The sequence below is a fragment of the Lissotriton vulgaris genome, chromosome 7 (genome assembly GCF_964263255.1).
Source record: "Lissotriton vulgaris chromosome 7, aLisVul1.2, whole genome shotgun sequence".
Lineage (NCBI taxonomy): Eukaryota > Metazoa > Chordata > Amphibia > Caudata > Salamandridae > Lissotriton > Lissotriton vulgaris.
In genome coordinates this window covers 200,461,398-200,479,099 of record NC_141695.1, presented here as the reverse complement: position 1 = coordinate 200,479,099, position 17,702 = coordinate 200,461,398, and the positions used below count along the sequence as shown (strand labels likewise).

Sequence of the window (17,702 nt, the reverse complement as noted above, 5' to 3'; positions counted from 1 at the left end):
CATGGATGAGTGACAGTCTGTGAGTGTCTGTTTATACTGAGTGTATGTAAGGTTATATTAGAGTCTGAAGAGGTTCATTGTATTATCACATGAGTGATGTGATCAGTGATGACAAATGAGATGTCATCAGTGATGTCATTTGAGTTGTCATCAGTGATGTCATCAGTGATGTCATTTGAGATGTCATCAGTGATGTCATTTGAGTTGTCATCAGTGATGTCATTTGAGATGTCATCAGTGATGTCATCAGTGATGTCACTGACCATGTCATGAATGATGTAATATGTGACATCATCAGCAGTGGATTGCGGGTGCGCGATATATAGTTAGCGCTTCTAACTATATATGGAATTTCAATGGTTTTATGCGAGTAAAATAAGGTTTTGTAAATGCAAATTCCTAACTATATATCCACTATAACCTATGGTTTTTTCTGTGAATTTCATTGGTTTTTTAATAGCAAATATGAAAAGCTTTAAAATGTCAAGTACGTGATAGATAAAAACATTTTCGTATTTATGCACGCTGATGTGCTTTGAACGCTGCACCCCCCCCCCCCTCTTTTGTCTTAGTAGTACCCTCTCTTTGCAGATACTGAAGGGTAGTTAACGCAGGCCTTTACCCCCGTTGTAATCCGTCGTGCCTCCTTGTCTCTCCATTTGATTGATTGTTGTCCAAGCATTTACTGTTTTAGAATTGGTTCTCTTTGGATCATTCTCTATTTACAAACAAGCACAAAGTCGCAATACTCTGTTTAGTCTTTGCAGATAGTGAAAAATCGTGTAAAAAAATAAAAGTAATCGAGCAAAATCAGTAGGCCACTAATTGGATCTCTTTTTGACCTCGCTAAAATAGAAATATTAGGAACAACCCTTCATGAGAAATACGAAAATAGTGAGATGAACTGAGCTCCACACCATGAGGGCTGCAAGACAGCTCGGCTCCATCACCCATCCCGCACAAAATAACGACAAACCCTATGCAAATATTAAAAATATAGACAACACACCAGCAAAGAAACAGGGTAAAACATTTTATTAAAAAACTATTTACATAACGTTGATTTATAAGATGATGTCAGTAGTGGACCGATGTGTGAATAGATCGAAAACAGCACAAGGCTCCAAGATCCGGATGGCAAGCTCCTGGATGTTGGGTGCCATAGTTTAGAGTTCTGAATTTCAGCCTTTTTCAATGCCTGTGCTTTGTTGAATCAAAATGGCGGCTTGACACAAAGCTGACTCAAGCGTTGCTACTGATGCTATGCAGACCAAAACTGGTTTTCAGTTTGTACATTTTTCTAGATTTTTCAATCCAAGTTTGGTTGACTTTGTAGAACGATGGCTTCAGATTTTCAACATACGGTGTGGTGGCACTGACTGGGAGGGGGCGCTTCGCTCCTGCCCCCTCCCCAAGTAAGATTTTCATACGTGAAAGTACGTTAATGGTTTTGGTCCCTAAGATGCTTCGATGTCACTACCATTCTCAAATAGCATAAGTTCTGGATGTTGGGTGCCATAGTTAAGAGTTCTGAGCAGTGCTTGTAACACTGTCTGAAGCTTATTTCCACCTACTGCAGCTTCACTATTCTCAAAGTAAGTGAGTGTCGTTTGTGGACCTGACTGCATTAGAAAACAATGTGATATGTTACCTTCCTAAACAGCTTGACGGAGGCCCCTGAGGGGCGGTGTGATGGCCATGGACTCGGAGAAGACGCTTGGCTCCGACACCCTCCCCAAGTCTTATAGCACTGGTGTAGCCTGAGATCGCCCCCGACATAGGCGGCCGGCTCCCGGGGTCCGGCGGAACTTTTTGCCTTTTGATGACTCTTCAATTCTGGACCTTGTCCCACAATCCGTTTGACCTGAAGACAAGCTGTAGTGGGGCGCCCCTTTATCGTTTTAGTTGCCATTCCGCCCGCTTTAGCTACACTGTGCCTCTTCCGCCATTCAGCTGTTTACCGCCCGCTCTTGCGACTACAGCGTCTCGCTCACCATGTAGTTGAGATGCGCCCGCTCTTGCGGTGCAGCGATAGGCGGCTGCCACAGGACTCTCAAAATGGCGGCCGGCTCTTCGGTTTTGGGCCTGGTCCACTAAAATGGCCCTGGGACACCTTGGAACTCGGACGCTTGTCTGCTAGGGCTTGGGTCCCATTCTCGAAAAGCGTCCCCTCAGCCTTGAAGATTCTACAAAAGTCTTGGGGGCCTCCGACTCCCGCAGGCTTCTGGTGGGGAGCGGCTGCCATGATTGCTCGTGGAATGGCCACGACGGAGCTACGAGATGGTAGTGGTCTCATGCTGACGCCAGCTTTAGTCTGAAACATCCAGAAACACTATAGACTACCAATTCGATCAGTTCCGGTAGCGCCCCAACATGACCCGGAAGAGAAGAACTTGCCCTCCCCTCTTTGACTGATGGTTCTTGTTGCCTGTCCCCTCTGTTGTCATTTAACAGAACTTTTTGGACTGCTGAAAGGGGTTGTGTTCTGAACGCTGGTTGGTGGAGACATTTAGACTATATTCTTGACCTACGTTGTCGCGTAATGCGTTTTATGACACGCCGCGTTAGCGCACCCGGAAGTGATCCGAGGCGCGCAGCGCAGCGCGTAACGTAAGCATAACAGGTCATGTGACTTGTTAATAAAACTTTTCATTGGTTCATTTTACTTTTGTTAATTTAATGATGAAAAGCTTGGTCATAAGACCTAAAAATTACGCTTTTTATTATTTTCGAACAATATTTTTTTTTCAAACATATGTTATAATATTCCAGGCTAATGTACTTTCCCGGAAAATTTACAACTGTCTTGCAAGTAAAATATATTCCTTTTTCGAGAAAAAGGGCGTTTCTTCCTTCCATGACGGAGCCGTTGAGTAAAAGAGATTCGGCCTGCTGTCTTAGTCGCCGATACGCCTGATTATCAGATTCTTATCGATCACTTTATGTTGCAGACATGAAAAACACAACTGCCCTTGACCATTTATCTTTACTGCGTTCCTACATATTATACCTTTTATCCGTCATGTAATTGGACTGCTTTATTTCACTTGCCTTTTACTGATTCGAAAACAGTCACTAAAAGTAAAAACTTTACAAATGTAAATACTACTACCGTGTTTTGTTTTAAAAACCTTTATTGTGAAAATGTCAGTATACAAATACGGGCCTATAACCACGTGGGCCGGCCACGGAGCAAACTGAAATCGTATATGATGAGGAGACATTTACACTGTAGAAGAACGTAACGAGCGGGCCATTAGGTGACAAGAACAAAGGTGTCTAACAGTTGCGGAATCGGTGGACGTACATTTTGTAATTAAAATACGACAGGGCCACTTACAATAACATTTTCTAGATATACATTTGCGGGCAAGGAGTTACGAGTCCCATTTATACCGGCGCCATTTTGGGCGAGGCCGGGCAGGTCCAAGATATAGTCAAAATGTCTCCACCAACCATCGGCCAGACCAGAACCCCTTTCGGCCCTTTATGCTACAAGATGGTGTCTTCCATTCAGAAAATATTGGTGGCAGCATTTTGAAAGGAAACAGAAACAGCCGTTCTCCTAGTGAATTCACATTGTTACATTTAGGAAGAATGTTGAAGAGTAGTATGTGGAAAATCTGAAGCCATTTTTCTACAAACTCTCAATCAGACTTGGATGGAAAAAAAAAACCTGAAGAATGTACAAACTGAAAACCAATTTTTGTCTGTATAGCACCAACAGTAACGCTTGAGTCAGCTTTGTGTCAAGCCGCCATTTTCATTCAATCAATAGCGTCCCCCTGCACACATTCAGGGACCTGGTCGTGTCTTCAGATGAAACGCATTGTAGGAAAAGAAGCAGAAAGGAAAAGGCAAAAAGTTCCGCCGGACCTAGTGAAGCTGCAGCAGGTGCAAATAAGCTTCAGACAGTCTTACAAGCACTGCTCAGAACTCTCAACTGAGGCACTCAACATCCAGGACTTGCCATTCGGATCTTGGTGCCTTGTGCTGGTTCCGACCTATTCACACATCGGTCCACTACTGACATCACCTCATAAGCCAACGGGGCACCCCACGCCGACTTTCGGCGCAGCATTGTAGGATGGCCACACCAGTGCGGCAACTTGCTGGACACAACATCGGGGCCATCCAGATCTCGGCGCGTTCGACTCACTGTACCGCAACAGTGACCGCAACTCAGCTGGACACGCCGTCTTTCGGCGCAGCATTGTAGGATGGCCACACCAGTGCGGCAATTTGCTGGACACCACCTCGGTGCCATCCGGATCTCGGCGCGTTCGAGTCACTGTACCGCAACAGTGACCGCAATTCAGCTGGACACGCCGTCTTTCGGCGCAGCATTGTAGGATGGCCACACCAGTGCGGCAATTTGCTGGACACCACCTCGGTGCCATCCGGATCTCGGCGCGTTCGAGTCACTGTACCGCAACAGTGACCGCAACTCAGCTGGACACGCCGTCTTTCGGCGCAGCATTGTAGGATGGCCACACCAGTGCGGCAATTTGCTGGACACCACCTCGGTACCATCCGGATCTCGGCCCGTTGTGCTGCCTTCGGCCTATTCGCACATCGGTCCGCTACTGACGCCGCCTCACGTGCCAACGGATTTTCTACGCTTTTTGTAGCCCTATGCCGCATAACAGGTCATGTGACTTGTTTATAAAACTTTTCATTGGTTCATTTTACTTTTGGTTTCCTAAAGATGGAAGGCTTGGTCATATGACCTAAAAATAACACTTTTCATTGGTTTAGAACATTTTTTTTTCCCAAACGATGAAAGCCCCACCTTGTTTCTGGATCATTCAGACTGAAGCTGGCGTCAGCATGAGAGCACCACCATCTCGTGGCTCCGTCGTGGTCATTCCGCGAGCAATCATGGCAGCCGCTCCCCACCGGAAGCCTGCGGGAGTCGGGGGCCCCCCAAGACTTTTATACAATCTTCACGGCTGAGGGGACGCTTTTCGAGAATGGAGCCCAAGCCCTAGCAGGCAAGCGTCCGAGTTCCAAAGTGTCCCAGGGCCATTTCAGTGGACCAGGCCTAAAACCGAGGAGCTGTCCGCCATTTTAAGAGCCATGTGGCAGCCGCCTATCGCTGCACTGCAAGAGTGGGAGCAACTCAACAACATGGTGAGCGAGACGCTGTGGCCGCAAGAGCGAGCGCAACTCAGCTAGATGGCCGCCACCTGGGGAGGCCCGTTCACGACGGCTCCCCCACGCCCCCCCCCCCGGGCCGCCGCACGCCAATTTTCGGAGCAGCATTGTAGGATACCAAAACCAGTGCGGCAGTTTACTGGACATCACCTGGGTGCCTGTCGTACATGTTGTGTCAGCCATGTGACACTGGACACAGACCGCTACTGACGAGGCCTCCCCCCGCACCACCCGGGACGCCCCACGCTGTTTTTCTGTGCTGCATTGTAGGATCCCTAAACCAGTGCGGCACCCAGGCGACATCACCTGGGTGCCGTCCAGAACTCTGCACGTTGTGCTGCCTTGGGACTATTCGCACAACAGACCGCTACTGACGAGGCCTCCCCCCGCCCCACCCGGGACGCCCCACGCCAATTTTCGGAGCAGCATTGTAGGATCCCTAAACCAGTGCGGCACCCAGGCGACATCACCTGGGTGCCGTCCAGAACTCTGCACGTTGTGCTGCCTTGGGACTATTCGCACAAAAGACAGCTTCTAACCATTGTTGCTTTTTGAGTTGAGAAATGTTTAAATGTTTTTAGTTTTTGTTCCGTTCGTTAAAGTTAGTAGTTAATAAAGTTTTATAACCTTACTTTGTTGGAGTGTTATCTATTTTTTTTAAAACGGGTGAATGGGGCCTTGAATCGGGTTATTGTCATGTGTGGGCTTTGGAAGTGTGCTGCTGCAGGATCGGACATTTCAAACTCAAATGCACGTTCTTTTTCTTACCTTTCCGAAGCATGGAGCGCAATAGCAGGCAGAGAAAGGGTGATGCACGTGTTGAACACTACCTGACCTGGCAAGTTGCTGGCAGTGCCCCCCCGCCCGCTCCTGAAAGAGGGCACACACACACCGCCGCCCCGAGTACTTCACAAATCTTTAAAAGACCATGCGCTTGTTCATGAGGCTTAAATGGTTTATCACCTCTTCTAGAACCCCTGCATCGACCCTCTGACGTTTCATGGAAAAATTACCATGTAACACAATACCAAGCCCTGTCAGCTGAAACCCCCAAGGAATCGTGGGGCATATTATCAAGGGGGTTTATCTCCGCTTTTTTGGCTTTAAAAGCCATGAAAGCGGAGATAAAATTATTTCCCTATTACCAAGCTGTCGCTAACACCAGTTAGTGACAGCTAAAAGGAGATAGCGACCATCTTGGGCCCCGCTTTGCATGTCAGTGATACTTATCACTAATGACATGCAAAGTGGCGTGCCAAGATGTTAGCGACTGGAAACAGTCCCTAACATCGCTACCTTCTATTACCAACTTTTGGAGATATTCGCGCTAAGCGCGAATATCTCCAAAATCTAACACCTGCCCTGAGCAGTTCTTAGCCATGTTATCCAATGGGAGGTGGATAACATGGCTAAGAGCATTAGGTCGATAATACATGAATATCGCTGACTTTTCTGCGATAATAGCAAGGTTTATCTGCGATAAAAATCGCCGATGTGCGGCGATAATTTTTGTCTCTAAACAAGTTAGAGACAAAAATTATCGCTAGTTGTTCGTAATATGCCCCCGGGTTTTTGCTTGCAGAAATCGGGAAGCGGGAGACTAGCACTGAAATCAGTAGTCACACGCCTGAATCAGGAGGATTGGCATGTCTGAATTCTCTACAGCTGGGGCCATAAACTACATCCGCAGGGTTAGGTGATAGCCTGGGACCAGCCTGGCATCTAAAATGGCTGCCGTGCACGACAAAATTGTGGCATTCGAAAAAAGGCAAGATGGCGCAGCCGCTGGAAGAGATGTATCAAAATATATCAGCCTCCTCAGCCACCCTCAGGAAACATAGGGGATTAGGATATGTCTCCCGCACCCCCTTATACCTAGTACTTTAATTAACGAAGCACAAAATGGCGAATTCCCGTTTCGCTACCAGTTTGCGGCCCAGTTCGCGGCCCGTAAAGCGCTTCTACCGTGAAAAATCATTTTTTTTTTATTTTCCCCACGGGACCCTTTAATAACCCCAACAACATTCCTAGGGGGTCAAGAGGGGGATACCTTGCCCCCTTTCATTAAATTCCCCCTTCGTTTTTCACCTTTTCTTCTCTCTCGATCCTACCGAGAGACAAGATGGCGGCCGCTCCGGACTGTCACGCAGCAAAAAAAAAAAAAAGCTCACGCACAGCCGCTGGAAGAGATGTATCAACATATATCAGCCTCCTCAGCCACCCTCAGGAAACATAGGGGATTAGGATACGTCTCCCGCACCCACTTATAACTAGTAATTTAATTAACGAAGCACAAAATGGCGAATTCCCGTTTCGCTACCAGTTCGCGGCCGCGCTTCTACCGTGAAAAATCATTTTTTTTTTATTTTCCCCACGGGACCCTTTAATTATTATTATTATTATTATTAACCGGGTTTTGTAGAGCGCAAACAACCCGAAGGCCTCGTAGCGCTAAGTACCGTCATACTAAAAGAAAAGAGAGGATCAGATGAACAGGTGGGTTTTTAAATCCTTCCGGAATTTTAGGAGGCTAGGTTCACTGCGAAGGGAGGTGGGCAGAGAATTCCATTCTTTTGCAGCGTTCCAAGAGAAGGAGCGCCCGCCCCATCTGGTCCGTCTGATTTTATTGACAGTAGCCAGGAAGGCAGTGCTAGATCTTAAGGACCTGTGAGGAAGGTAGGGTTTTGCCAGGGAACAGATCATAGTAGGGGCATTTTTCCACATAGCTTTGTGCATAAAGCAGAGAGACTTAAACAGCACTCTGGCCCTGACCGGGAGCCAATGCAGTTTCCTAAGGGCAATGCTAGCTGAGTCTCGTTTATTGAGGTCTAACAGAAGACGGGCTGCAGCGTTTTGGGTTACCTGTAGCTTTTTGATTGTAAAAGCAGGAGCACCTAAATATAGGGAATTCCCGTAGTCTAGGCGGGACAGAATGATGGCTTGAACCATTATTCTGTGGGCTTCAGAAGGGAGAAGGGGCAGCACCTTTCTCAGCATACGCATTAGCCCAAAGCATGTAGCAGAGAGAGTAGTAGCTTGCTGCATGAAGCTGAGGTTGGAATCGAGCCAAATGCCTAAGCTCTTTATATGGCATTTTGATTGAGGCATAGGGCCTCAATAATAACCCCAACAACATTCCTAGGGGGTCAAGAGGGGGATACCTTGCCCCCTTTCATTAAATTCCCCTTTCGTTTTCCACCTCTTCTTCTCTCTCGATCCTACCCAGAGACAAGATGGCGTCCGCTCCGGACTGTTTAGAATGTTGACAGACACCGGAGAGCCAATCAGCTTTCTGCGCGCAAAGTTCCGATAAGCGAAAAGTAAGCGGACCGGATCGCTGCCCAGAGCGCTGTTACAGATATATATCTTGGTTTGAACGTTAATTTCTCAAAAACTACTGGAGCACATATATTGAGACCTAGCAAAGGCACATCGGGCTAACAGTCCCTACAATTTTGCCAAGTTTCGTGCAAATCCATTCAGCCGTTCGAGCTAAAAGTGAGTCCAACCGCCCTATGGAAAAATGAATGAGAAAAACGCGTTTTGGGACCCCCCTTTTTTCTCAGCCCCCCCTTGACGAAACTCCACCAAATTTTCAGGGGCTGCTCAGAATCAAAATGTGCCATTTTCCTGAAAATTTCAGCCGATTCCGTCCACAAACGCCAAAGTTATTAGACATAGAATTTTCAAAAGTCCCATAGAGAAAAAATTCTAAATATATATACCTACTGGATATCGCCAGTAGGTAATATATATATATATATATATAAATATATATATATATATATATATATATATATATATATATATATATATATATATATATATATATATATATATATATATATATATATATATATATATATATTACAGTTTCAATCATTAACATTGTCCATCTCAGTCTAGACTCTATATACTTGTTAATTCACATGAGAATCCTTCAAAGCATTAGTACCTTCTGTTTCTGATTGTTTCTTCCCTAGAATTAAACTAGTCTCTGGATTTGGCACCCGCTGCATGGTTTCTTTGATGTCTCTCTCTGGGTAGTGCAGATTGCGCGATTCACTGAATATTAATTAAGTAATTACCTTGTAAATAATTGTATCTCTGATGCTCAATCATGATTCTTTCTGACTTGACTTGCATGTGCACATGATGAAGGTACAATAAAGGTACTTCGCTTTCTCTTGTCTCTTTTATCGCTTGCAGATCTTCGAGAACTCTCTCTAGGAAGTTCAAGGTTCTCAGAGGAAGAAGATTCCCTGGATGGGCAGGAAAGCTGAGTTAGTAGAAGAAACAAGGGTGATGTATTTTCTGGAACTCCAATTTCCTAGCAAAGGGTGTGTTCCAAGGAAGGGGCATTTATACCCTCCTGAAATCAAAGATGGCTGACACCATCACATGGCTGTTTTCATTACCTTCGGGCATGTTCCAAAATGTTCTGGCTTGTTCCAGATGGATTCCCATGTGCTGTCAACGTCTATTTACTCGCTTGTACCAGAACTTTCTGGTTTGTTCCTGAACCTTCTGGCTTGTTCCAGAACCTTCTGGATTGTTACAGATAGATTGAAATGCGCATTCAAAGTGTATTTATAGGTGATCATTTGACAACCTAGTTTCCTTTTACCAACAGTCTTAAATTATGTTTGTTAGTTACAGTTGTATTACATTTTAACACGTGTGATTTCCCCTGCCTTCAAAGCTTTGGGAACTATCTTTTTGTGTCTCCACAAACGTACCCAAAAGGATCAACCACCCTGGGATGTACTGTGAAACACCTGACTCTGTAAACTGGGTGGCCATGACAGATGAGACGGCAAGCAGGAGACCCCAGTGAGAAAATTAGTCCACGTGTAAGTAGAGAAGATATTTGTTGTACTGTGTGCCTGGCCCATAGTGCTTCCCTTTGTCACACATTATGGTAAAATGTGTACACATCTCTCCACCCTTTCTCTATCCTAGGTCCACATTTCTTAGCACAATGCTAACATTTTTATGTAAATACAGTTATCACAAGCTATTCACTGCTTGCTGCATAATGTATGCTCACCGTTCTCCCCCCTCACTTTCCACCATTATGTTTCTAGTCTCTAATGAACATACCTCTAATTATCAACTTTAGTCTCATCTTGTTTATTTTGTATTTTCCTATTATTTGACAGAATATTAACTGACCATTTCCTATTGTCATTCAAGGAGCTATTACTGTCTCTCACCCCATCAGACGCCATCAGGGGATATGATCATTCCACCTGCTAGTTTCAACTTTACTAACATCTGCACAATCTGTTCTAAGTGAGGCCTCATTATTCTGTGTGGACTTGGACAAACAATGGATGCTTAAGGAATTTTCTGTTATTTGAATAAAATGTGTACATTGATGAAATAAAGTTATTTACCTAGGGCCGGATGCAGAGTTCGGCAGATGGGCTACTCCGTCACAAACGTGATGGGTATCCTGTCCGCCACATTACAAGTTCCATTAGATATAATGCACTTGTAATACAGCAAATGAGATATTCATCATGTTTCTGACAGAGTAACCCACCTGCCAAATTCAAAATCAGGCCCCTAGTTTGCAATCCTTGTATAATTTTTGTAATACTTCTATTTTTTTAGCCATTGAAGTAATCAATGCATCTGCCCCTACTTCGTTGGATTTCATGGTGGGGGAAGTGATCTTCATACCCATTTGCTACCCTTCCAATGTATCTCTTTCTGTCTTTTTCCAGAGAAAAGGCGTGTCTACCCTCATCTCTTGAGCTCTGAACATTACTGCTCCACAGATAAACAACACCTGCCGTTGCCCTCCACAGATATTTTATCCTGGCTCTATCAATATTTCCAATGTATTGCTAACAGACTACGGCAACAACATATCGATGGTGCAAAGGTTCCAGCTGGTAGATTCTAGTGGGGAAATGCAAGGTAAGAACATACATTTACCAGTTTGCGTTCAATTGCTTTATTATGTTTTTGTTTTGGAAAGGAAAGTCCTAAACAAAACATATTATATTGCTGTAGGTGCACAACAACGCTAGAACACTGAGGGAAACTGCAGTATGGAGAATTGAGGTAGTCATCTTGAAGGGACCTCAAGGAGGCCATCTTTGTAATTTTTTCCACTTCCCCTTTACCCTGGGTGCTGTTTTAGGCTGGAGTTATATTTGTTTCTCAGTTGGTTGCAGAGCTTGGGTGGTGTAGGGAAACAGTTTTTCACATAACACTTCATTTCTCCAGTCCCCCATACTGTTGTTTTAGTGTTATTGTGTTCATTAACCTATTCTTTGTTTTCTTTAAGTGGAGAGGTATTCTTGTTGTGTTTTTGACTTTTTAACTGTTTTGGTACTTCTAAAGGCTTTACACATTTTCATACGTTACGTCCTGTCTTCTCTGTACAATATCTACCAAGTGATTAGCTCAGGCTTAAAATACTGAAACCTTTATCAGACCTAACAAGAATAATGAATTATTACTTGTGGTGGACTAACATCTTTACCATCTAATAATCCACTTTCTGACAGATGGTGACACCAACCACTGATTCACAGTGTCATGCTCGAGTTTGCTACCTGGATGCAGAGGGGTGTAAACAAGACTGTGAAAACATCAGAAGAATTTCAAAAAGCAGAAGTTGTGTAAGAAGCACAAAAACAGGAGCAGCACAAACTTGGCAAGTCAAACTGTTTCATTTGAAGACTGTACAGACCCAGAGGCAAATGAAAATTATGATGCAGCAACTGTCATAAATGGGCCCGAAGATGAAAGCTGGCTCCAAAAAAGTGTTACTGTGAATGTGAGAGGGAGAAGAAAAGCACCTAAAGAAAGCCACAGACAAAAAACATTTGAATAAGAGTGAAGCAGATTTGAGTGATAGAGAGTCAGAACCAACAGTCATTGGAAAATCCACAAGAGTGAGGGTAGCAAACAAGAAGTATACAGTATCTGAATGGACTTATCTGCCAGAATTCAGCCAGAGCAGAGAGACATTGATGTGAAAGACTATTGGTTTATTTTTGAAAAACAACAGTGAACTTATTGTGAAATGTGATTGTTGAAAATCAACAATGAATAATTCCTGATGGAGAACTGGGCAATTCATTTTTTTGAGGTATTTTTTTAATTTTCAAAAGTGCATACACTATTTTTCTTTGAGTCTGATTCCGTATTTTGAAAAAGACTGATTTTGGTGCACTCTCAATATAGAATGGACACAATATGGAATGGACAGAATATAGACTACAAAAATATCGAATAGAATAGCAGTAATATCGAATTAAAAATATAGAATGGACACAATATCGAATGGACAGAATATAGACAACAAAAATATAATAGAATTGACAGAATATAGACTACAAAAATATAGAATGGACAGAATATAGACAACAAAAATATCGAATTTGAGGTAAGTTAATTTAAATTTTTTAATAATATCTAATTTGTTAAAGTTATTTTTTATGTTAGTATATGTGTGAAAAGTGCATATTTATTTTATAGTTTATTTTAATTATTTAATTTTATGTTAATTAATTTTTGCGTAATATAATTCTGTAGCAGGTTGTGGGTTTATAGGGGAATAGGGTGGGAAGTAATTTGATTATAATTAATTGAAATTTTTAATTAATGTATTGGTATTTTTGTTAATTAATTGTTAATTAATTGTTAATTGGTAAATCATTAAAATATTGGTGATTAATTTTCATTAATTGATTAATTGATAATTATGTTAATTTTATCAATTTATTTTCTGTAGCGGGTTGTGGGTTTATAGGGGAATAGGGTGGGAAGTAATTTAATTATAATTCATTAATTTTTTTATTTATTTATTGGTATTTATTTTGAATTAATTGTTAATTTATTGTTAATTGGTAATTAATTAAAATATAATTTGTGATTAATTTTAATTGATTAATTAATTGATAATTATGTTAATTGTATTAATTTATTTTCTGTAGCGGGTTATGGGTTTATAGGGGAATAGGGTGGGAAGTAATTTGATTAAAAATAATGCAATTTTTTAGTTTATTTATTGGAATTTATTTTGAATTATTTGTTATTTAAATTTTTAATTGGTAATTAAGTAAAATATAATTGGTAATTAATTTTATTTAATTGATTAATTGATAATTATGTTAATTTTATTAATTTATTTTCTGTTGTGGGTTGTGTGTTTATAAGGGAATAGGGTGGGAAGTAACTTAATTGTAATTAATTAAATATTTTAATGTATTTATTGTTTTTTGTTCTAATTTTAAATTATGTTATAATTGTTAATTAATTAATTGTTATTTGGTAAATAATTTGTATTAATAGGTAATAATTTTGAATGATTTGTATTTTAATTGATTAATTATTATATTATTTAAAATTGATAATTACTTTTAATTAATTTGTAATTGGTATTAATATTATTTTTTTTAAATTTATATATGAAATATTTACTTTCCCTAATGTTGCATTCTCTGGAGTGGGAATAGTAACTTTTACCCCTATGCTACCCAACGCTTTCCCTACTGTTGCACTCTCTGGAGTGGGAATAGTAATTTTTACCCCTACGCTATCCAACGCTTTCCCTACTGTTGCACTTTCTGGAGTGGGAATAGTAATTTTTACCCCTACGCTATCCAACACTTTCCCTACTGTTGCACTCTCTGGAGTTGGAATAGTAATTTTTACCCCCACGCTATCCAACGCTTTCCCTACTGTTGCACTCTCTGTAGTGGAATAGTCATTTTTACCCCTACGCTATCCAACGCTTTCCCTACTTTTGCACTCTCTGGAGTGGGAATAATAATTTTTACCCCTACGCTATCCAACGCTTTCCCTACAGTTGCACGCTTTGGAGTGGGAATAGTAATTTTTACCCCCACGCTATCCAACGCTTTCCCTACTGTTGCACTCTCTGGAGTTGGAATAGTAATTTTTACACCTACGCTATCCAACGCTTTCCCTACTGTTGCACTCTCTGGAGTGGGAATAGTAATTTTTACCTCTACGCTATCCAACGTTTTCCCTACTGTTGCACTTTCTGGAGTGGGAATAGTAATTTTTACCCCTACGCTATCCAACGCTTTCCCTACTGTTGCACTCTCTGGAGTTGGAATAGTAATTTTTACCCCTACGCTATCCAACGCTTTCCCTACTGTTCACTCTCTGGAGTGGGAATAGTCATTTTTACCCCTACGATATACAATGCTTTCCCTACTGTTGCACTCACTAGAGTGGTAATAGTAAATGTTACTCTTTCCGCTATCCTACGGTAAAAATATTGTATTTCTTTTTATTAATATTACGTTCTTTCGCCACGCCGTTGGTGTGGAGGTTTTGGGATTTTCATTGAATATATTTATATATATGTATTAACAAATCAATGTGTGTGTTTTTTTTTACTTACATTAATTATTTATTATTTTTAAGGTTATTTAAGTATTTTAAGTATGTTTAAGTTAATTATATTTATTATTTCATTAATTTTTTATTAATTTAAAGCATTTTAAAAAATTCGATATTTTGACTAACTATATTTTTTACATTGATATTTTTGATTCGATATTTTTGTACTTACCTGTTTGGAGATAGGAGTTCGATATTTTGGTATTCTATATTTTTTCCTCGATATTTTTGTAAATCGATATTCTTGACATCGATATTGTTTCAGTGATCCCCGTAGAAGATAGTAAGTTTCATATGGACATTTCTTAAACTGAAACTCTTATTAATGGCATTGACATTTGAAATTCTGAAGGTTTGTTGTGATTGGGTTTTGTACCATATTTAGTAGTTTAGACTTTTGATTTGTAGTAGATATTTTTTAGAAGCAGGCATGGTCGAAATTGAAAAAGCTTTTCTCTAGTCTGTTGTGTTTTCCATAATATTTTTCCTGATTACCTCAGCAGGTATTCTGGTCAGTTGTTACACTTCTCTTTGATATGCATAACCTAAGTCTGAAATTGAATTGTAGACTGGTAGTAATTGATCTAGGAAAATAAAGTTTGTTGATGATGGGGCTATTAATGATTACAAAGAAAATATATATGCTAGCTTGTTACATTAATACTTATTGGATAATACAAATGGTTTTGTTTGCGTATAGATGTCTGTTTCTTTTGCAGAGATGGCAACCTACAATCAACTATTGTTTTGATATGCTATGTCGTGCTGTATATTAATGTTTATTCTTTGTGATCAAGCCTTTCTTGAAGTAAATTATGTAGATGTAGATCTTCGATTAGAGAAATGACCTACTATGATGGATTTAGGCTCTGTTGCAGAACATCTAAGAATTGTTAACCCTATTAGCATTACTAAAATGGCCGTTGAGAAGAGTGTCTGTTAGTTGAGTGGTGTAAAACTGAATTTACTTAGCACATTTTATAAGAAAAGAGTGAAAATTAGTAGGAATTAGAATGAAGATGAAGAGATTGAGTTGCAAGAAGAGGCTGAAGAGAGATATAGACATTCAAAGATGCATTCTAGACTTAGAATTGGGCAAGAGAGAAAAGGAATTGTGAGTATGATGCATGAGAAATGCTTGGTGGGAGTAAATGTAGTAATTATAATCATAAGTTTAATTGCAGTTATTGTACAGAAGCACCGAAATTGTAGAGAGATTCGATGGTACTCTAACTTCAGAGTTGTCGAAAAAGTGCAACTCAACATGACTGAAGTGGCCAGATGCATTACAATTGGCCTTAGTGAGTATGAGAAGTACTCCTAGTAAGGCGACATGTCTCTTCCATCAAGAGATATCCGTGGGGTGAGTAATATAAAATTTTCATTGCTGCTGTGCTTGTATAAAGATTTCTGGTGATCTTCTCATTGACTTCTGCAAATCCTTGTTTGATGTGGTATGTTGTATCTCTCTCCAGATTAAATCGAACACTCCATTGACAAAGAGTACTGCCAAGACGTACAACCTTGAAGTTTAGTTGTGGTGTAGAACCTTCTGTGCTTGGACCACATCAATTCATCCTCATAGCAAATACTGCAGTAAAGGGTACAGCCTTGTCACAGTAGATCCACACATCTCACACGAAGAAAGTGAAGACTGTAGTTGAAGAGGCGATGACACCAAAGTCTGAGTCACAGTGTCAAGCTTAAATTCGCTACATGAATTTAAAAGGAGGTGGAGAAGATATTGTGCAAGAAGCAGAAGAAGAACAAAAACAGAAGATATTGTGTAAGAAGGAGAGGAAGAGCGCAAAGCAGAAGAACCACAAACTTGGCAAGTTCAAGCACAAGAATGTAAAACTTTTAAAAAAAGGAGAGCAAGTCATGCTGTTCCAATTAAAGATTGCACATATTAGGCAAAAATGCAACAACTGTCAAAATGGGTCCTAACATTAAAGCTGTAACTGTGATAGAGGGAAGAAAGTGCAAAAAGAAAGCCACAGACATAAAACAGTTGAAGAAACAGAACAAAAGTGAGTGATAGAGTCAGAACAAACAGTGACCAGAATATGCCCAAGAATGAGAGTTCCAAACAAGAAGTGTACAGCACCTAAATTAACTTATCTGTTTAAGATTCATCTAGAGCAGAGCGACACTGACTATTAGCTTATTTTTGGTAACCACTGTGAACTTGTTGTGAAACATGATTGCAGAAAACCAATGATAAACATATCCTGATGAAGAATCGAGCAATTAATATTTTTTTTTCATCTTAATTTGCAAAAGTGCATACACTATTTTCCTTAGTTAGAGTCTGACTTCTTACTTTGAAGATGATTAATTTTGGACCTAAGGCATTCAGTCAAAGATAGTAAGTTTCCTACGGAGATTTATTGAATGGACCCATTTAATAATAACATTTCCATTATGAAGTTCTAAAGGTTTTTTAGATAGATTTTTGCATCATATTAAGGAGATTAGATTTTAATAGAATGTTTCATGGTAGAAATTAAAAAGAGCTGGATTCAGTGTTAAAAATATTTCTTATAATATTTCTGATGATTACCTTAGTAGGAATTCTGGAGAGTATTCACTATTTAGGAGGATATTGTTCATCTAAGTCTAAAATTGAATCATATAATGGTACTAATAATTTTAGGAATAAGAGGTTTGATTATAATGTGCCTATTAATGATTACAGAAAAATATCTATGCCAGTTTGGTAAATTAATATTTAACAATAATGAATGTACAAAACTGCTTTGTTTGCATGTATGTGCCTGTTTCTGTTGCAGAGATGATGGCCTACAATCAATTTCAAATTCTTTTTCATGTGTTATATAAAAGTTGATTCATTGTGATTAAGACTTTCTTTAAGTAAATAATGTAGATGCAGACCTTCCATTAGCTCAATTATCTAATATTGTAGAATTAGGTTCTGCTGCAGAACATCCAAGAATCATTAAACCTAATAGTGTTACTAACATGGCTTTTGAGAAGAGTCTGTGTAAGTTGAGTGGTGTAGAACTGAATTTTATGAGCAAATGTAATGGCAGGAGTTAAAATGAACATGCATTTGGAATAAGCGAAAGAGGTTGAGTTTCACGAAGAGGCTGACAAGAGACTTGGGGGCATATTATCAAGGAATGGTG

General features: G+C 40.4%; 1 protein-coding gene across 1 annotated transcript in view; it reads left to right on the top strand.

Annotated features, from left to right (window-relative positions):
* The window catches only part of LOC147701190 (uncharacterized), a 197,643-nt gene that overhangs the window by 18,605 nt on the left and 161,336 nt on the right, over positions 1–17,702 (top strand). Inside the window, exon 2 of the mRNA XM_086929316.1 lies at positions 10,944–11,085. Within this exon, the coding sequence (XP_086785442.1) occupies positions 10,944–11,085 (142 nt within the window). The remainder of the gene's footprint in view (positions 1–10,943; positions 11,086–17,702) is intronic.